The sequence below is a fragment of the Oncorhynchus keta genome, unplaced genomic scaffold (genome assembly GCF_023373465.1).
Source record: "Oncorhynchus keta strain PuntledgeMale-10-30-2019 unplaced genomic scaffold, Oket_V2 Un_scaffold_3208_pilon_pilon, whole genome shotgun sequence".
Lineage (NCBI taxonomy): Eukaryota > Metazoa > Chordata > Actinopteri > Salmoniformes > Salmonidae > Oncorhynchus > Oncorhynchus keta.
In genome coordinates this window covers 679,630-701,461 of record NW_026290915.1, presented here as the reverse complement: position 1 = coordinate 701,461, position 21,832 = coordinate 679,630, and the positions used below count along the sequence as shown (strand labels likewise).

At 42.5% G+C, this 21,832-nt stretch overlaps 1 protein-coding gene across 2 annotated transcripts; it reads left to right on the top strand.

Moving 5' to 3' along the window:
* The first annotated feature begins 7,350 nt into the window (after positions 1-7,350).
* On the top strand, positions 7,351-19,447 carry LOC118381092 (RNA-binding protein, mRNA-processing factor 2a-like). Of its 2 annotated transcripts, XM_052515831.1 has the most exons (8): positions 7,353-7,764; positions 11,049-11,126; positions 12,522-12,560; positions 13,013-13,075; positions 14,300-14,450; positions 15,165-15,313; positions 18,236-18,308; positions 18,415-19,447. In XM_052515831.1, the coding sequence occupies exons 1-7, from the start codon at positions 7,705-7,707 to the stop codon at positions 18,299-18,301; spliced, it is 606 nt and encodes a 201-aa protein (XP_052371791.1). In that variant the 5' UTR covers positions 7,353-7,704; the 3' UTR covers positions 18,302-18,308; positions 18,415-19,447. The 2 variants fall into 2 exon arrangements, with proteins under 2 accessions (XP_052371792.1, XP_052371791.1); XM_052515832.1 differs by lacking the exon at positions 18,415-19,447 and having other exon boundaries at positions 7,351-7,764; positions 18,236-18,387.
* The last annotated feature ends 2,385 nt before the right edge of the window (positions 19,448-21,832 follow it).

Genomic DNA, 21,832 nt, shown 5'->3' with positions numbered 1-21,832 from the left:
GACGCTACACCTTGACAGCCAGACGCTACACCTTGACAGCCAGACGCTACACCTTGACAGCCAGACGCTACACCTTGACAGCCAGACGCTACACCTTGCCCACCAGAAGCTACCCCTTGACTCCCAGAAGGCTATGTGCCACTACATTGTCGACCCTAATTGGGTCAAGAACAGAGTCAACTATATTATGTAACGATTAATAAAAAATAACTGAAGAGAACAGTAGGATTCTATGATTTATATTTTTTAATAGTAAAAGCAGTTTTAATAGTAAAGTCAGCAAAGCTATGTTTTCGTTATTTCTAGAAAATACCTTGATTCTCTCTATATAAACCATCCATAAAGGGATATACATATAAAATGCACATCACTCTATGCAGGCGAAGTCTTCAAAGTTCTTTTGGACTTCCAAGTGGATGTTTCGCTCAGCCACAGAGGACACTGGGAACACAAGCTAAGTGCTTTAGCGGCCGGTGACACTAACGCAATAGGACAGAGTCAGTGAGGCGCTGCAGAAGAAGAGTGCTGTGTGAGGTGACTTGTGGGACAATGGGGCCGCTTTTCACAAATAAAACACAACGCTCATCAAGAGCCTCCACTGTGTACTTTGGCTTTGTGTCAGGTGTTTATCTATAGCAAAAGAGGACAGGGAGACATCTGACCTGATGATAACAAAAGCCGTATACTATTAGGGGTATAGTCTACAGTAGCCTACATTTCTCCCTCTTCCAATGGTGGAACACTCTATTGGTGGAACACTCACCATCACTAGTGATGGTGTTGGGGGGGGTTGTGACACTTTGATATTCCCATTGCTTTCTCATGCTTTGCATCAGGTTACCTGTGTACAGTTACAGTACGAGGTGTAAAATATTCCAAAATGGCTGCCTTCCATTGAAGGCCAGAAGGGTAAACATCTCGCTATGATCTTAGTCTAAAAAGTTCTATAGTGAATTATGTAAAGCACAGAGGGTAGTACTGACAAGGAACAGGGTCTGAATTTAGCTCAGAGCTCATCATTTAAAATACTTCTGAGATTTGTGGTCGATGACCCCTTTAAATCAAACTGGAGAAGGCCATAAAGAGATGACCACCCAGCTTGTCCCTGGTCGAGAGTATGGTCTCTGGTCGGAAAGAAAGTAGCTTGTCTCATTTTTGTCTATTTTCCGTTAGTTTACCACGATCCCCAATAGGTAAACCTCTGACATAATAGAGTTTACACTGTTCTCACTGCTTTACTTTAGACGTTTGATTCAAGACACCATCTTCTACGTTTGTGTTTGAATCCTGTATATTGTTGTATTAAAGATACACTGTGGATGATAATATCTCATGAAGCCACACCAATCTCTAGTTTTAGGAAAACTATACTGAACAAAAATATAAACGCAACATGTAAAGTGTTGGTCCCATGTTTCATGAGCTGAAAAAGATTCCAGAAATCTTTCAGACGCACAAAAAGCTTATTTCTCTTAAATTTTGTGCACAAATTTATTTACATTCCTGTTACTGAGCATTTCTCATTTGCAAAGATAATCCACCATCCACCTGACAGGTGTGGCATATCAAGAAGCTGATTAAACAGCATTATCATTACATGGGTGCACCTTGTGCTGGGGACAATAAAAGGCCACTCTAAAATGTGCAGTTTTGTCACACAACACAATGTCACAGATGTTTCACGTTTTGAAGGAGCGTACAATTAACATGCCGACTGCAGGAATGTCCACCAGATCATTTCTCTACCATAAGCCTAAAACATAGTTTTAGAGAATTTGGCAGTACGTCCAGCCGGCCTCACAACCACAGACCACGTGTAACCACGCCAGCCCAGGACCTCCACATCCGGCTTCTTCCCCTGCAGGGTCGTCTGAGACCAGCCAGCTGATGAAACTGAGGAGCATTTGTTTTCTGTAATAAAGCCCTTTGTAGGGGAAAACTAATTCTGATTGGTTCAGCCTGGCTACCCAGTGGGTGGGCCTGGCTTCCAAGAGGGTGGGCCTATGCCCTCCCAGACCCACCCATGGCTGCACCCCCGCCCAGTAATTGTGATATCCATAGATTAGGGCCTAGTGAATTTATTTCAATTTACTGATTTCCTTATATGAACTGTAACTAAAATGATTGAAATTGTCACATGTTGCATTTATATTTTTGTTCAGTATATATGCTCATGGGCATGAGGGAGGTGTGCCCCATTCTATCCAATGAGATCACCTCTGGATAATATTTCTGCCCATGTATGAGACCCATTCTTGTCTCCATATGTTCTGTGTAGCACCTTTAATTGTAAGCTGCATTTCTCCTTTTTTTAAATCCCATCTATTTTCCCTCTTTAAAAACATCATGCGGGGGAAGTATTTTCAACTTTGCAAAAGTAATGAGGCTGAAGAATCGACTGTGTGGAAGCAGTGCAGTGAGATGGAAGGACCTTGGAGGACTGCTAAAAGCAAAGCCCCCCGGCAGAGAGATCAGAGATCTCTAGGACATTACAACTCAAACAGAATGAGTCTGAAAACAGTCCTTGAACACAGGTTTGATTTTCAAAGCAAACATTTAACTGTGACTGACTGGATTTAAACCCAGCTCTGCTATACACCACAAGACTGTGTCAGCCCGCTGCAGAAGCTCTGGGAGCTAATACTAGTCGTGAGATTGACCTATATAGGGCTACCGAGTGGCGTAGCAGATCTAAGGCACTGCATCTCAGTGATAGAGCTGTCACTACAGACACTGGTTCGATTCCAGGCTGTACCACAATCGACCGTGATTGGGAGTCCTACAGGACGGCGCACAATTGGTCCAGCGTTGTCTGGGTCAGAGTTTACCCGGGGTAGGCCGTCATTGTAAATAAGAATTTGTTCTTAACTGCCTATCCTAGTCAAATAAATAAAATATACAGTGCAAGTCATGTGAAGACATTGAAAAGCTCTGTGTAAATCCATTCCATGACTATAGCCTGGCGTTCTTCTCACTCTGTGTAAATCCATTCCATGACTGTAGCCTGGCGTTCTTCTCACTCTGTGTAAATCCATTCCATTACTATAGCCTGGTTTTCTTCTCACTCTGTGTAAATGTGACTGACCGAGACACAGAACATGAAACTGTCAGAGGTCACATAAACACAATCTTCTTCCTATAACATCAGGGGAGAGAACATAATCTACAGGTGTGTGTGTGTGTGTGTGTGTGTGTGTGTGTGTGTGTGTGTGTGTGTGTGTGTGTGTGTGTGTGTGTGTGTGTGTGTGTGTGTGTGTGTGTGTGTGTGTGTGTGTGTGTGTGTGAACAATTATCAGTGTAAATTCAGTAGGACAACTGTGTAATATAGTCAGTAGACTACTACTCAGTGTAATATACAGTCAGTAGAACAACTAAATATAGAGTCAGTAGGACACTACTCAGTGTAATATAGTCAGTAGTAGGTGTACAGTAGGACAACTACTGTAATATAGTCAGTAGTGTAATATACAGTCAGTAGGACAACTAGTCAGTGTAATATAGTCAGTAGGACAGTGTAATATAGTCAGTAGACTACTACTCAGTGTAATATAGTCAGTAGGACTACTACTCAGTGTAATATACAGTCAGTAGAACAACTAGTCAGTGTAATATAGAGTCAGTAGGACTACTACTCAGTGTAATATAGAGTCAGTAGGACAACTACTCAGTGTAATATAGTCAGTAGGACTACTACTCAGTGTAATATAGAGTCAGTAGGACTACTACTCAGTGTAATATAGAGTCAGTAGGACTACTACTCAGTGTAATATAGAGTCAGTAGGACTACTACTCAGTGTAATATAGTCAGTAGGACTACTCCTCAGTGTAATATAGAGTCAGTAGGACTACTACTCAGTGTAATATAGTCAGTAGGACTACTACTCAGTGTAATATAGTCAGTAGGACTACTACTCAGTGTAATATAGTCAGTAGGACTACTACTCAGTGTAATATAGTCAGTAGGACTACTACTCAGTGTAATATAGAGTCAGTAGGACTACTACTCAGTGTAATATAGAGTCAGTAGGACTACTACTCAGTGTAATATAGTCAGTAGGACTACTACTCAGTGTAATATAGTCAGTAGGACTACTACTCAGTGTAATATAGTCAGTAGGACTACTACTCAGTGTAATATAGTCAGTAGGACTACTACTCAGTGTAATATAGTCAGTAGGACTACTACTCAGTGTAATATAGTCAGTAGGACTACTACTCAGTGTAATATAGTCAGTAGGACTACTACTCAGTGTAATAGAGTCAGTAGGACTACTACTCAGTGTAATATAGAGTCAGTAGGACTACTACTCAGTGTAATATAGAGTCAGTAGGACTACTACTCAGTGTAATATAGTCAGTAGGACTACTACTCAGTGTAATATAGAGTCAGTAGGACTACTACTCAGTGTAATAGAGTCAGTAGGACTAATATAGTCAGTAGGACTACTACTCAGTGTAATATAGAGTCAGTAGGACTACTACTCAGTGTAATATAGAGTCAGTAGGACTACTACTCAGTGTAATATAGAGTCAGTAGGACTACTACTCAGTGTAATATAGAGTCAGTAGGACTACTACTCAGTGTAATATAGAGTCAGTAGGACTACTACTCAGTGTAATATAGAGTCAGTAGGACTACTACTCAGTTTGTGCTCTCTTTCGATATCTCTCCCTCTCCATTGGATCCAAAGATCTTGTTTTGTAACAGTGAATGTCTACATATAAATATCTACCCTCCTGGGATTGAGTTGACCTATATATAGGCAATAACCCCAGATGTACAATAAACATGGTCAAAGCATGAGAAAAGGCTGCTCTATAGTTAGATGCAACTGTTTGACATATTGCCTTTACAGAGTAACAGAGGCTAAATATTTCCATGACTGCGTTTCACGCTTCTGCCCAGTCTTTCCCTGATTGTGTTTCTATACAAAGTGTTGCTATACAAAGTCAGGAAGCTGCCTGCCCTTTGAGATTTAGTAAGACCTTGTTGAGATACACTATATATACAAAAGTATTTGGACTCCCCTTCAAATTAGTGGATTTGTCTATTTCAGCCACACACGTTGCTGACAGGTGTGTAAAATCGAGCACACCGCCATGCAATCTCCATAGACAAACATTGGCAGTAGAATGGCCTTACTGAAAAGCTCAGTGACTTTCAACGTGGCACCGTTATAGGATACCGCCTTTCCAACAAGTCATTTGGTCAAATTTCTGCCCCGCTAGAGCTGCCCCGGTCAACTGCAAGTGCTGTTTTTGTGAAGTGGACATGTCTAGGAGCAACAACGACTCAGCTGTGAAGTGGTAGGCCACAGAACTGGACCGGTGAGTGCTGAAGACGCGCGTTAAAACCGTCTGTCCTCGGTTGCAACACCCACTACCGAGTTCCAAACTGCCTCTGGAAGCAACGTCAGCACAAGAACTGTTCATCGGGAGTTTCATGAAATAGGTTTCCATGGCCGATCAGCCGCACACCATGTGCAATGCCAAGATCACCATGCGCAATGCCAAGCATTGGATGGAGTGGTGTGGTGTAAAGCTTGCCGTCATTTTACTCTGGAGCAATGGAAAGCATTCTCTGAAGTGATGAATCACGCTTAACCAACTGTACAGTTTGGTGGAGGAGGAATAATGGTCTGGGGATGTTTTTCATGGTTCTGGCTAGGGCCCTTAGTTCCAGTGAAGGGAAATCTTAACGCTACAGCATACAATGACATTCTAGACGATACTGTGCTTCAAACTTTGTGGCAACAGTTTGGGGAAGGCCCTTTTCTGTTTCAGCATGACAATGCCCCCGTGCACAAAGCAAGGTCCATACAGAAATGGTTTGTTGAGATCGGTGTGGAAGAACTTGACTGGCCTGCACAGAGCCCTGATCTCACGCCCATTGAACGCCTTTGGGATGAATTGGAACACCGACTGCGAGCCAGACCTAATCACCCAACATCAGTGCCCGACCTCACTAATGCTCTTGTGGCTGAATGGAAGCAAGTCCCCGCAGCAATGTTCCAACATCTAGTGGAAAGCCTTCCCAGAAGAGTGGAGGCTGTTATAGCAGCAAAGTTGGGACCAACTCCATATTAATGCCCATGATTTTGGAATGAGATGTTCGACGAGCAGGTGTCCACATTCTTTTGGTCATGTAGTGTACGTGAGATACACCAGCCACAGGGCATTTCTCCTGCATCATTCTTTGGCATAAACTTGATGTAGTTTTGCTTTAAACAATTTCAATATTTGTTCATCACAATCTGTTCATAAAGACCTGGTCAACATGAAATGCATATTATAAAACATAAAAATATGTATAGGATTCTGTATACTTCGATACAGAATAATTGTATTGATTCTGTACTATTAACTTTGATTAAAACATTTGACTAGTAATTAATGCAGTTTAAGAATGCAGTCGTAGTAATCTATGTTATAAAGAAAGAAAAACATGTACATTGATTTGCAAATGTGAATAGAAGCTCACTATATACTATAACAGTTAATACTTTGGGAAAATATGTCATAATCTAATTAAATGAATCGAAATGTGGTGTTATCTAAGCATTTATTCAGGATTTAAGTGAAATATACCTGATCTTTGTCTTGAATAATATTTTCAGCAGTTGGAATCATTACCGTTATGCATTATACAGAAGAGCATTTTAAAGAAAACAGACATGTGAAATATTTAGCCTAAAGTAGGCTTATATTGAATATCAACTTTGTAAAATTAAATTAGGCTAATAAAAGAGAATGTTTTATCAGTGATAATAAATCTTATTAGGCTATATAAAACAAATATACAGCTCACAATTAAATAATATTAGCCAATGATACAAACAAATATATATTTTCTAATTAAAATGGCCTATAATATCACAAATATAAAATATAAAAGGCCTATTCATTTGGTATTAAATTCTAAAGTATCTCAAATAACTGGCACAAATAATAGGTTTACATTCGATGTTTCTGGAATTAGATGGCTGGTGTTTAAAAAAAAAGAAAGTTAAGTCAATTTGTATCAAACAACACTGAAATTGTATATGAAATAATCTTCCTTTTTTTAATCATGAAAATAATCTGTCATTATTTAAAGACTAATTTGATTTGACAAGAAAATAAGATACTCGAAATGCATGTCAAACAACCATACCTTGAGATGTAAGGTCTATAATAAAATGTGTGGAATGCTCATTTTATAGGCAGACAAAAAGAGAACGTATGGGTTGATAAAATATTTTCTATTGGCTCATGGTCTCCAATAGAAACGGTGATGCATTTATGAAGGGGCTGGGTTTGACACCAGCTGAGGCGGATCTCCAACATGATTACAGCACACACAGGGCTGGAACATAATTGATGACCTAATTGCAAAACAGGGGAACGACCGCGGAGACGCGCTCCACTGAAAAAGTTTACTTGTTCTCCCACCAGATTCCCCAACCAAACGCAATTGATGTGAGCAGAGGTGCATGCGAGCACTTCTTTCCCACTGTCGCACCTTCACACTGCACTTATCCACCTTAAGTTTATTTTAATGAATGATTATCTCTCGCAATACATCTTTGGATACACCACGAACTCACCTCGGCACATCTTTCTTGAAGTCTAAACGCCACCAATACTTCTTCAACCACAAGCGCACTTGGAAAATACTCTGAACTTCACATTTCTTCTCTAACTGACGCTGAAGTAAACCTCAACATGTCTATCACAAGTCTGAAGTCTGATTCCGAGACGAATAACGTTTCCATAGAAGAGGAGGTAAGAATATGGACTTTTTTTTGGTCAAAAGTTCTGTATTATGTCTTTGTTTGGAACGGGTTGTGAGCGTGGCTACGAAGTCTAGCCTGGAAGAGATGTAGAGTCGCATGCAAATAGTTTTGCTCCCCAAAATTGCAGGCTAATTAATGATCAACTGATTCAAAGCACATTGCATGAGAATAAGGGTGTGAAGTTCCCTTTTTAGTTTTGGTTTTCTCACCAAAAAGTCGTTCCGAGTCCATTGAAAGCTCTGAAAAGGGTGTGCCTCCGTTTTTAAATGGAAGTTATTTTTTGATTGCAAGTAACACAGGGTTTTTTTTTTTTTTTGCAAGGCTTGCTGTCTTTAAATTAGGCCTATAGTAGATTATTGTTGTGGCCATGTGAAATATTGTTTTAGACTATAGCCTAATTGCAATGACATTTGTGCTGTATTTCAGGATTTTATTTGGTTTGAACTCTAAAATCTATACATTTGCAATTATTACAATTGTAGATCTACAGGTTATACGTAATTTTAAGCATTTTAACATTTGTTTTTCAAATCTACGGTAGGCCTAATAATTTCAGGTTTCTGTTCTGTCGCTGTATGGACAGACCCACTTAATTTAATATACGGCGGATGAACTTCAGCTCACACGATCGGCACCTAACAGAACATGAGACTTTTGTGCCATAATACACATTTCCGATCCTTATCTGATCTGTGGTCGGTAAAGAAATGTTCAATGTATTTCCAATCTTTCAGTGTATTTTTTTACTGTCCTCTCTGCACATTAACTGACTGGATCTACGAAATCCACTTGCTGTAGACTACATTTCATGTACATTTATTCATTAACTAAGCAAGTCTGGTAATAAGAACATTCTTATTTTACAATGACTGCCTACCCTGGCCAAATCCTCCCCTAATAACCCAGAAGACGCTGGGCCGATTGTGAGCTGCCCTATGGGACTACCAATCACGGCCGGTTGTGATACAGCCCGGGATCGAACCAGGTTCTGTAGTGATACCTCTAGCACCGAGATGCAGTGCCTAAGACTGCTGTGCCACTCGGAGTCTTTATCCCAATCACTTATTTAATTTTGATCCAGATTTCTGCCATATACCTTTAAGTATGGTTTTATTGCCTTAGCCTTGTATGATTTAGGCATACACACACTTGATGCATTTTTTTATTAACCTTCAACAAAAATTCAATTGTCCAAGAAACCATATTGTTCTGAGGTTAAACCAATTAAAATCATTACATGAAATCTGTTTACAGTGAAGCATATCTTCTATTCCCTCGTCAATGTTCTAATTAGTCCAATGAATTTGTCTAGATGGGATGTGGCTAACAGTACGTGCCTTAAACTTGCATGGGAGTTCTGTTGCCAGAGCACCTGAGAGATGTTATATCCGGGCTGTGTTTCGCAGGCGCGGGTCAAAGGAAGGAAATGGTGTCACACTGTGCACTGTTGTCCACCGCTGTTCCTCTGGCAGTCCATTGTGCTGCACGGGCCTCCCCACAGTGGGACCCAATGGCCCTTCTGTAGGCCTGTTTATTTCCTCAGCCACTGCAGGGTCCAATGGACAACATTACAGGCCCGTGTTTGTTGAATTCGCATGTGGAAATCCAACCCTTTCTCCCTACTAAATAATGGCTGCATTTACACAGGCAACCCAATTCTGATTATTTAAAAAAATCTATTGTTCTTATGACCAATCAGACCACCTCTGAAAAATATCTGATGTAAAAACATAATTTAGTGGAACAATGTTAGATTTTGGGCAGCCTGTGTAAATGCAGCCTGAGTCCTGAGGGGCTGTACATCACTACTTTGTACTTAGATGGTCTCAAATTTGACATTCCTCCAGTACTCACAATTTAGGTGGTGTTTATTGTCGCCATAGTACATCCTTTGTTATTGTTTTTTTTATACTGCATGTTCAAGGATTTGGGCTGACATCTGGGGGGGCTTGAAGAGGGAGCATTCCTACAGCCCAGTCATTGAGGTGTTGTGGTATGGTATCAGGTAGAGTAGTGTTGCAAATTGATTTTTGTCCCACCACACCAAACGCAATCACAATGCAAATCACAATGCAAACTCTGGACCAATTATATTAATTTGGGGACAGGTCGAACAGCATTAAACATTTATGGCAATTTAGCTAGCTTGCTGTTGCCAGCTAATTTGTCCTGGGATATGAACAGAGTTATTTTACCTGAAATGCACAAGGTCCTCTACTCTGACAATGCACACATAAAACGGTAAACAGAATCGTTTCTAGTAGTCTCTCCTCCTTCCAGGCTTCTTTTTCTTTGGACTTTATATGGTGATTGGCAGCTAACTTTCATAAGGTGCATTACCACAACTGACCTAAGTTCATATTTCAATCACCCATGTGGGCATATGTTAAAAACCAATGAGAAGATGGCACGTGGGTATATGCTTCTATAAACCAATGAGGAGAAAGGAAGTGGCAGGACCTGCAGTGTGTTCTGTGCAATGATTGAATGTGTGTGAATTTATTTTGCGCACGTGACCGGTGTAGTCAGTATGTAAGCAAGTGGTATTGATCTTTATTCAGTCAACTAGGAATAGGTTAGTCTGTTAGGAGATGAATGTAGGAACTGCCATTTGTCCCGCACAGAGACTTGTAGAATTAGTGTTGATAATTCAAACTGCAGAGGTGGACAATCCTCCCCGGCCATCGACCGTCTGTGTGCAGGTTTTTGTTTTAGCCAAGCAGTAACACCTAATTCTGCAAATTATTTAAGTCAAGATGGCGCTCCATTTTCAGGGCGAAGTTTATGTGCACAATATCCCATGTAAACGAGTAGAACCTGGCCATTGACTACGTCCTTCAGACACGATTCATATATGTATGCATTATGCCATTTAGCAGACGCTTTTATCCAAAGTGACTGTCATGCTTGTCTGATATTTTATGTATGGGTGACTGGTTTCAAGCGCCATGCTCTACCAACTGAACTGTACAGGACCACTTTCCATACAGTCTTCTCATCATCATGCTTTATTCTATTAATGTCTAAATATGGGTTTCCTATCAAATAAATGGTATTTTGAATCCTATGCTCTGGACAATTTTTCAAGCCATCTAGCTGTATTTTACCTATTGGAAAGCATTAAATGTGCAGATGTAGAATGCTGATTAGTCCATTCTAACGTTTCTGTTTCTATGCATTTAACCCTGTCCGATAGGCGAAACCCGGATTGATAACTTTTGAATAAACGGGGCCTTGGAGATGCACTATACAGTTACTTGTTTTGTTTTCCAGGTACGAACACTTTTTGTTAGTGGCCTGCCAGTGGATATCAAACCTCGTGAACTGTACCTGCTGTTCAGACCATTTAAGGTAAGCATGAGATTTAGTTTCCGAGACGATGGAAGAATTTGGCCTCCGTATTTAACTTGTTGTCCACTGCAACTGAGACGGCAGACAGTCCACTCCTGTCATTGGCTCTTCTGTTCTGTTTCCTACATTTTTATATTAAAACATTTCATAATGAGAATAAACTAAATGCATATCAGTAGATTTGTCATTGTAACAGAATGTTTTAACAGACAGCTTCTTCATCGGCTGCCAATGTAACTACCTTAGTTTGACGTTATTACAAAGCAGATGCCCATATGATTAATTATATATTGTTATTACCTTGTTACAATACCACAGGACTCCAGAAATATTGAAAGTAGTAATGCTACATCACTGTTCATCTACACTACATTGTATATTATTAATCAACATGTACAGTTTCAATAACCCTTCCTCCCTGACCAAAATGGAAGTGGTATCCCTCACACATGGATGGTCTTGTGGAATGTGTAAATGAATAGCACTGCTATTGGCCAACTATCCCAGTGACCCAACTCCCCTCCAGGTCAAGAAGATTAGGATTCTTCCATTTCCTTTCATGTGTGATTCATGACAAGCTTTCAAAGCAGTTCTATGAAATCACTGAAACCAGTCCATTCTTTGCCTGTTTTCATAGATTAGTTTCCATTGGATATATTGTTTGTCAGACTGGTTGTAGTCTGTACTATCTGCTGTTGTATCATTCTGTATATTGGATCTGAAGCTTTATTTTGGCAATCGACCTCCCAACCCTTCCAGCTTGCTTTTTCTACACGGAAAGATATTGTAGACAGGTTTTTTGTCCTGGAAGAAACACAGGCCCACATGCTTTTTAGTGATTTGTATGAAGCAAAGTAGATGGGATTCAGCTGCCTCTGTTATTAGTTGTATGCATTTAGTGTTACATTTCTGTTGAAGGTGGTTTGCATTTCCTGACAGGACCAGAACATTCCGAACCTAACATTGTTTAATTTCCCCATGTCTGTATATCAGGATTAGACGACTTCTCATCCATCAATACCACAGTCAGGCTAAAATCTCCTACATTCCCCAGGAATCTGACTCATACTGACATCCAAACCAAAGATTTCTTGGCCCATTTAAAACAACTAAGAAAGATTCACATTAGTAATTCACTGGTTGTTGAACAGCCTATGAAGTTGGTTGAAAGATGTCAACAAATGGATTAGTTCAGGAGAAGGCTGGAGCATCATTTAACATTAAATACACTTGGACTTACGGAGTAAAATATAATGGATTCCTTTAAAATGAGACAAATACCTAATTACAGGTCTGGGGATTTCTCCAGTTTTTTATCAACATATCTGAGTGGAGTGCATGTCTGGCTTCCTGCATGTGACTTCATCGTTGTTAATTGGATGTCTTTTCTTACAGGGTTACGAGGGTTCACTGATTAAGTTGACGTCAAAACAGGTGAGATGCTTTCTGTTATTACTATAGGGGACTCATGGCCCCAAATGAGGGCTATATGAGAACACCTTGGATTGAGAGTGGCATTGTTCAGTTTACCTACCACCATTTGGGTAATCAAAACGTGGTACATGGCTAATTAACGTAGGATTGCTAACATTGGTCTAGTTTATAATTTTTCAATAGGAAATGACCTTCCCATGCAGTTGCTGTGATTTAATCTTCTAATATTAAACCGATGTGGTTTAGATTCTGTTGCGAATTGATTTCAAACATATTGAATAAGTGATTTACTTATGTGATCCGTCTACGCTCGCCTTGTCTAATGCATTTATGATTCAGTCCCATTGTATTCTGATAATTTACCTGAAGTGTACATGGGCAGTGTTCCTGTGCTAACCTGTTGAGGTGGACATTAGGGGCCCTTTGTCTCAGTGTTCTCTCCTCTCTTCCAGCCAGTTGGGTTTGTCACCTTTGACAATCGGACTGGAGCCGAAGCTGCCAAAAACGCACTAAACGTAAGAATCAGACCAGGTGGACAGTTGACAGTAGCCGTGAATAGTTGCAATGTCTTCATCCACCCTGGACACAAGGATTTTGCCCAAAAATGTGTTGCTTTGTTTCTTTCTGTGGTATATAGCTACATGGTAATGATTTACGTAAAGCCTGCATTGTGCTTAGTAACTTGGTATAAGCCTTTTTAGAAGTCGTCTATCATTAGAAGATTAGACCTAAAGGTGGCATACACAATCATTACGTAATCGAGTCATACAAAACAGAACTGTCATAATGCGGGCTTTAAGTTAAGATTTACACTACATTTTTGACTCAACCTGTTCTGTTTCTAACCTATGAGGTATGGTTGGGTGTTCACTGCTGGGCTAACGGAGTTCCTCTGATCACTCAAACAAAGCATTTTGTCTCTTACAATTCAAGGGCAGGGCCATTTTTGGAAACAGAGACCAGAATCCTGTAGACTTACGGTAGTTAACTTTGGTATAATTGGACACATCTTTCGTAATACGTTATAGCTCTCCTAATTTGCATATCACTGCTTAGCCATATAAATATATTCTTATAGAGCTACATTGGTAGTGTTTTGAACACCTTCTGTAATAACTTATTCTGTCACTACGTAGCCACGTTGGCTGTATCTAACACAGCTCTCATAGCATAGTCTTCCTTATAGGAACATCACAGCCTGTAGCCACGTAAGCAGTCTCGCACTCACACACACCAACATACTCACCTGCATGTGGGCACAATGCTTAGGGCACAGAAACACAACCAGGGTCAACCACATCCAAGACCAAGTCTTTCACAGCTTCCTCTCCTCGTTCCCTTCTCTCCATCATGAAAGGGCTCAATATGGTGGAAGTAATGTGCTGAGTACCTACCCAAACCATGTGTCCTTAAGTAGTCATGGAGAGGAGTGTACTAGTGCCCTGTGAGACTACTTTGAAAAAGTATGCATCCTTCGCCCTTTTCCTCTTTGACGTTGTCACTGATCTGATGCGGTTGGATTGGTCAAGACAAAAGGGAAACGTAACTTTTCTTATCCAGTCACGTATAAGATCAGTGGTTACCTTAATGAAGGTGGGGGGGGGATATGCATTGGACAAGTATTGGAGCGGGGTCTATGGAGAGGGGGTCATGTAAGGCTGTTGACACACTTGCCCTAGGCCTGGACTCACCTAGGCCACCTTTACAATACTGTGTCCCCGTCCCGTCTCTCCTCTCAGGGCATCCGTTTTGACCCCGAGTGCCCCCAGACCCTGCGGTTAGAGTTTGCTAAAGCCAACACGAAGATGGCAAAGAGTAAGCTGATGGGCACACCGAACCCCACTAATATCCACCCTGCTCTAGGAGCTCACTTCATTGCACGGGACCCATGTAAGTTGTTACGGCTTCACAACACCACTCTAGCCTCGACCCACACTCTCACCACTGTGCCAGTTATTCCCCCTTTTCTCTTGCTTGGCGTGTTGCAGTGAACCCAACAATTGGGTGAAATAATCTAACTGAAGACTAACTCACCCGCCACATGCATGAGTCATCGGACTGTAGAGTTTAATCAATTTTTTCTTCAATCCAGAATTTCTACAGTATCTGTGCTAGTCTGACTTGGCCTAGACTGCAGGTGCCCCCTCTCTTGCCCATCTACCTGCTTGTTGCCCCTGGATGGGAGGGGTGGCACTGGAGGGCCCTGGCATTAATGACCTTAGTGATGTTTAAAATGGTACTGGGATGACTTCTACCGGGTTTAGTTATATTGTTTCCACTTAAAGATCTACAATGTTATGACTGTAATTGCTTAACTTCGCTGACTAAGTCAGCCCAACATAAATACTTCATACTTTCTATTAGGAATATTCACGCAAAGAGGAAAGCAAGACAATGACGTTCCTACTTTAACTTTACAGTTCACATGTACTGTGTAGTGGATTCCGTAGGGTTTTGAGTGCAATGTTCTAGTTGGTGGCGATTTCTGCTCATTCAGTTAACGGCCTCTAAGCACTACTGATAATGTCAATGGGGGCATTTGAACAGATAATTGTTATACCCAATACTGTTTCCCCGGCCCTTTTACCTCCTGTACGTTTCCAGATGACTTGACGGGGGCGGCATTGATTCCAGCGTCCCCGGACACGTGGACCCCGTACCCCCTGTACACCACGGAGATGACCCCCGGGCTCCCTCACGGCGCCTTCGCCTATCCTGCAGCGGCTGCTGCTGCTGCAGCCCTCCACGCCCAGGTAGGGGACCAACTGTTTTCTCTTCCCTTTTGTCCTTCCATCTCTCCACTCACTGCAGTTCAGTAAGAATGGAAGCCAATAGGCCCGCCCTTGTGCTCTTGACATTCTCCCAGAGACTCATTAGCCCAGTGCCAATTCAATGCCTTGACGCCATCCTTAAAGGTCGACTCAGCAATACAAACATCAAACACGTACGCATTGACGTCTGCAAGTGTGAAGTCACCCCAACAGAATTGTTGGCTCTTTTGCGCACTTACTTGAGGCATGTCCACTGGGATGAGCTGTTAGTTGCAATCTTGGCAGATCTGAATTTTGTTTTCTGTGAAAAGGAAATTGCCCCGCTATGTGTATAATATCATATAGTCTACCTTTAACGCTCTTTTAAGTTTCAAACTGTCATATACCACAGAGGAAGTTATTTCTGACTCACTGAACTAGTAGCATGCCCTTCTCGGTTCTCTACGCTAGTAGCATGCCCTTCTCGGTTCTCTACGCTAGTAGCATGCCCTTCTCGGTTCTCTACGCTAGTAGCATGCCCTTCTCGGTTCTCTACGCTAGTAGCATGCCCTTCTCGGTTCTCTACGCTAGTAGCATGCCCTTCTCGGTTCTCTACGCTAGTAGCATGCCCTTCTCGGTTCTCTACGCTAGTAGCATGCCCTTCTCGGTTCTCTACGCTAGTAGCATGCCCTTCTCGGTTCTCTACGCTTCTCGTAGCATGCCCTTCTCGGTTCTCTACGCTAGTAGCATGCCCTTCTCGGTTCTCTACGCTAGTAGCATGCCCTTCTCGGTTCTCTACGCTAGTAGCATGCCCTTCTCGGTTCTCTACGCTAGTAGCATGCCCTTCTCGGTTCTCTACGCTAGTAGCATGCCCTTCTCGGTTCTCTACGCTAGTAGCATGCCCTTCTCGGTTCTCTACGCTAGTAGCATGCCCTTCTCGGTTCTCTACGCTAGTAGCATGCCCTTCTCGGTTCTCTACGCTAGTAGCATGCCCTTCTCTGTTCTCTACGCTAGTAGCATGCCCTTCTCTGTTCTCTACGCTAGTAGCATGCCCTTCTCTGTTCTCTACGCTAGTAGCATGCCCTTCTCTGTTCTCTACGCTAGTAGCATGCCCTTCTCTGTTCTCTACGCTAGTAGCATGCCCTTCTCTGTTCTCTACGCTAGTAGCATGCCCTTCTCTGTTCTCTACGCTAGTAGCATGCCCTTCTCTGTTCTCTACGCTAGTAGCATGCCCTTCTCTGTTCTCTACGCTAGTAGCATGCCCTCACAGCCCCTCATTGATTCTCACTAGAGAATAGCCCCACTGCTTCCTAGGTGTCTGGGCCTGAAAGCTGCAAGTGTGACGGGAGGCTTTAATGCATCCCCACCTTCAGAGTTCACTTCCTTCCTGTTAAGTCCATATCCAGCCTCACACAGTAGGACCATTAGGGAGAGGAGACCATAGAGATCATATTAAACTACCTTTTCTAAATCGATGGAGGAGACACTCCTACCCAGTGGTGGAAATGGACTTCACTCAGGAATACCCAAGTAGGGAGGTATGGGGACAGACTGAAGGACGTGTCGCCGGCCACATAGTTTACACCTGGAATCCAGGGGCCACAATCTGTAGGATAACATTGAAACGTTAAATCTGTTCATTACATTTCTAGCTGCAATTCGGCTTCATGTCAGAGGCATGTTCTTTATATATTTCTATCCGAACCTACAACAATGTTGAACGAGGACCTGTTCGAAGTGGGTTCCCCCTCAATTCCACCACTGCTTCTCTCTTCAAGTGAGACTCTTGTGAGGAAACTAGCCCATGATAAAGAAGCCAGCTATAGGACCCTTCAACCAGCCTTTCCATCTGTGTGCTGTAGGAATGCTCTCACTGCAAACTGAGGCAGAGAACACTGTCTGAAGTCCTGCCATTGCTAGCTAATTGCGGTCTAAGTGCTGGTGTTATGGTACAATGGGCTACACTGCAGTAGTCAGGCCCGGCAAGAAGAACGGAAACTTCCTGCCACGGGTCATTTGAAGTTCAACGCCAAGCTCACTTGTGTAATGTATGAACATGGTGGAGTGTTACCCTGTGAAATGGGCAGCGATTGTGTTTGTCATTGGGTAAAACAACCTCAGAAATGTGTGGTATTTACTGGGAGAAAACTGTCGGTCATGACAATCTTCTTTGGCGGTGATAACTTACTGTCCACGTCCTTGATTGGAACAGAAGCTTTTCTGTTTGAAATGGAAAGGAGAGTTCCTAATTGCCATCTGATGAAAGATCCCTCAAATGCTCTGAATTTGCTCCAGCCAACACTCCTGTCGAATGAATGAGGAAATACACTGAACTTCGCATATTTGCCAAACCACCAATGAATTGTAAGTCTCCTAAACCAAAGCTTACCTTGCATTTACCGGTAGTTCACCGTGTCATGGTCAAATTTCAGGTGTCTTTTGTTTGAAATCCTAAGGCAATAACTCGTATACAAAGTATGAACTGTTGTTCCTGTCAATTTGTACTGTGCCATGGTGTACCTGTTTGACCTCATTTAGTCCAACCAAACTAGTTGGACCAGAGGTATGGAAAGGTAGTTGTCAATCAGTTGCTTTTAAGATGGAAATGTTGATCACATGGAAATGCGACAAGCCAGCTATTCCATGAATGTGGTGTTACGATACTGTTCATTGTCATAGGGCAGCTGTGACCCACATTCCTATGGTCTTTGAATGACCAGTGCTTAAAGGGACAGTTCATCCAAATCTCTGAAATGTGTTATCCTTCTAGAGCTTTTCAATAGGTGACAAGACTTCCGTCCACAGTTAGGGAAATAAATTAACGTTATCCTTTCTGTCTAAAGTCTTGTTTCCTACAGACCTGCTGGGAAATCTCACTGGATGCGATCAATTATTGTCTGACTATGGTTTCTTTGGTCTCTCTAGATGCGCTGGTACCCTACTCCATCTGAAACTAACCAGCCAGGATGGAAGTCCCGGCAGTTCTGTTAGATATTTAGTGAGTATCTTTATACAAGTGCTTTCATCAAAGGTTTTACAGAACATACTATATGGATTACATTAAAATGATTGAAGATGACTTGTTGTCCAATTTCCCCCTTCAGATGTATTTTGGGAACCATACCTTCTCCGTCCAGTTGAAGGGAGGTATAAGTGAGCTCATCAATAATTTAATCAGGTTTATTTAATGGACAAATGTGCAGTACAGACCTATTCATGTTCTCTGGAGGGGTCTGAACTGACAACCTTGCCATCGACAGATTGAGCTGATTCCTTTTGGCAACTATTCCGGTACCATCTTAGCACTTCCAAACCTCACGTGAGCCAAGTAAACGCCATAGGTCATTATTTGCTGAAGAGAATAACATTCTGAAGAAGTTATACATTATAAAGCAACTCCTTGGGTTATGGCCTAGAGAGCTAAGAGTTCAGTCATTGCATGTTGAAGTATTTTTGGCATGAATTAGAAAGCAGAGTTCTGTGTCCTTGTTTTTCTTAGTGCTTGTGTTGCTTCTTTATCTGGACCTGAAGTCTAGACAATGAATCCCCTTTGCTTCCTGTGTATTCCTGGTCTTACCTGTGAAAGATGGACTGTTGTGTAGATGGCTCCTCTTGCATGGACCTTGTAGAATGCACCCCTAGGTTCTGACAATTCCAGTCTCTCCCAAAATATCAATGTCTATAAAGAGTATATTTGAGCAAATGCAAAGTACAAGTATTTTTGTACTTTTGTTTAATGTATATTTATGCATTTTGTGCTACTAAATAATGAACGTGTGTTTGTTTAGGAGTATTTTGTGTTTTGGTGTTTTGATCTATAATCCTGTAAGTACTTAAAAAAAAGTGCAATTGTATTTGTTTGAGGGTCTACTGAAATATTCAAGAATTCTAACAGTGGCCCATGTGCCATTTGGACTGCTAAGAAATTAATTGCTGTAAAATGTTGATTATTCAGAATGTGAAACTGGACTACAAACATGAAGGGGTTGCTTTTGGAAGCCATTATTTTAATGGTTTAGCAGGATTGGGTGGATGGAGAAATTTAAGTTTGCAGTTTAGAAAAAGTTTGTCTCTGTATCTGCTGAATATGAGATGTACAACTGTTCCCATTTTATGAATTAAACAAAGTGAATGCAATTATTTTTCTGATTGAATTAACCAGGTCTAAACTATGCAAGTCCTTTGTGTGTTATGCCTAAACTATGGTTTTGCTGACTCCATTTAACAGTACATCAGAGCTTAATTTCAGATGTTTCCAGGTCAATTATTAATTTTAATCGTACTATTGTATTAGTCTCTTTGTATTATCAGTAGAGCTGACCTACACCACCCACTCTGCCCTCTGAAGATGTTATGTGTTTCTGCACAACCAAGCATGATGGCTTCTCAAGGGATTAAGTGGCCATTTTCAATAGAACCAGCTGCTTATTTACGTTGGGTGATAAACTGCTGGGATTCTGTCCATTTTCATGGTCTGTTTTGTGGCCAGAATAAGCATTTGATATTCAATTAAACTTTGGCTTATGACTGGTTAATACTTGCTGGACCCCAGGAAGGGTAGTTATAACATTTGAACTATGATAAACCATAAGTCTATGAAACAATTTAAAGTTAAAGCTAAGATGCTGACTTGTCGACACAAACTAATCCACATGGGGTAGAAATGAGAGTACCAAACTGCCTTTCCTGGCTTGTTCAGTCAATAAAAATATTGGTTGTAGGCACATTTACATTTAAGTCATTAAGCAGACGCTCTTATCCAGAGCGACTTACAAATTGGTGCATTCACCTTATGAGATCCAGTGGAACAGTCACTTTACAATAGTGCATCTAAATCTTAAAAGGGGGGTGAGAAGGATTACTTATCCTATCCTAGGTATTCCTTAAAGAGGTGGGGTTTCAGGTGTCTCCGGAAGGTGGTGATTGACTCCGCTGTCCTGGCGTCGTGAGGGAGTTTGTTCCACCATTGGGGGGCCAGAGCAGCAAACAGTTTTGACTGGGCTGAGCGGGAACTGTACTTCCTCAGTGGTAGGGAGGCGAGCAGGCCAGAGGTGGATGAACGCAGTGCCCTTGTTTGGGTGTAGGGCCTGATCAGAGCCTGGAGGTACTGAGGTGCCGTTCCCCTCACAGCTCCGTAGGCAAGCACCATGGTCTTGTAGCGGATGCGAGCTTCAACTGGAAGCCAGTGGAGAGAGCGGAGGAGCGGGGTGACGTGAGAGAACTTGGGAAGGTTGAACACCAGACGGGCTGCGGCGTTCTGGATGAGTTGTAGGGGTTTAATGGCACAGGCAGGGAGCCCAGCCAACAGCGAGTTGCAGTAATCCAGACGGGAGATGACAAGTGCCTGGATTAGGACCTGCGCCGCTTCCTGTGTGAGGCAGGGTCGTACTCTGCGGATGTTGTAGAGCATGAACCTACAGGAACGGGCCACCGCCTTGATGTTAGTTGAGAACGACAGGGTGTTGTCCAGGATCACGCCAAGGTTCTTAGCGCTCTGGGAGGAGGACACAATGGAGTTGTCAACCGTGATGGCGAGATCATGGAACGGGCAGTCCTTCCCGGGAGGAAGAGCAGCTCCGTCTTGCCGAGGTTCAGCTTGAGGTGGTGATCCGTCATCCACACTGATATGTCTGCCAGACATGCAGAGATGCGATTCGCCACCTGGTCATCAGAAGGGGGAAAGGAGAAGATTAATTGTGTGTCGTCTGCATAGCAATGATAGGAGAGACCATGTGAGGTTATGACAGAGCCAAGTGACTTGGTGTATAGCGAGAATAGGAGAGGGCCTAGAACAGAGCCCTGGGGGACACCAGTGGTGAGAGCGCGTGGTGAGGAGACAGATTCTCGCCACGCCACCTGGTAGGAGCGACCTGTCAGGTAGGACGCAATCCAGCGTGGGCCGCGCCGGAGATGCCCAACTCGGAGAGGAGGATCTGATGGTTCACAGTATCGAAGGCAGCCGATAGGTCTAGAAGGATGAGAGGAGAGAGAGTTAGCTTTAGCGGTGCGGAGCGCCTCCGTGATACAGAGAAGAGCAGTCTCAGTTGAATGACTAGTCTTGAAACCTGACTGATTTGGATCAAGAAGGTCATTCTGAGAGAGATAGCGGGAGAGCTGGCCAAGGACGGCACGTTCAAGAGTTTTGGAGAGAAAAGAAAGAAGGGATACTGGTCTGTAGTTGTTGACATCGGAGGGATCGAGTGTAGGTTTTTTCAGAAGGGGTGCAACTCTCGCTCTCTTGAAGACGGAAGGGACGTAGCCAGCGGTCAGGGATGAGTTGATGAGCGAGGTGAGGTAAGGGAGAAGGTCTCCGGAAATGGTCTGGAGAAGAGAGGAGGGGATAGGGTCAAGCGGGCAGGTTGTTGGGCGGCCGGCCGGCCGTCACAAGATGCGAGATGTCATCTGGAGAGAGAGGGGTGAAAGAGGTCAGAGCACAGGGTAGGGCAGTGTGAGCAGAACCAGCGGTGTCGTTTGACTTAGCAAACGAGGATCGGATGTCGTCGACCTTCTTTTCAAAATGGT

Excerpts from the sequence above, each read along its gene's own strand:
- LOC118381092 (XM_052515831.1), top strand. The coding sequence starts at position 7,705 with ATGTCTATCACAAGTCTGAAGTCTGATTCCGAGACGAATAACGTTTCC. Across the intron at positions 12,561-13,012 it reads TTAAGTTGACGTCAAAACAG|CCAGTTGGGTTTGTCACCTT; the intron begins GTGAGATGCTTT and ends CCTCTCTTCCAG. Across the intron at positions 13,076-14,299 it reads CTGCCAAAAACGCACTAAAC|GGCATCCGTTTTGACCCCGA; the intron begins GTAAGAATCAGA and ends CTCTCCTCTCAG.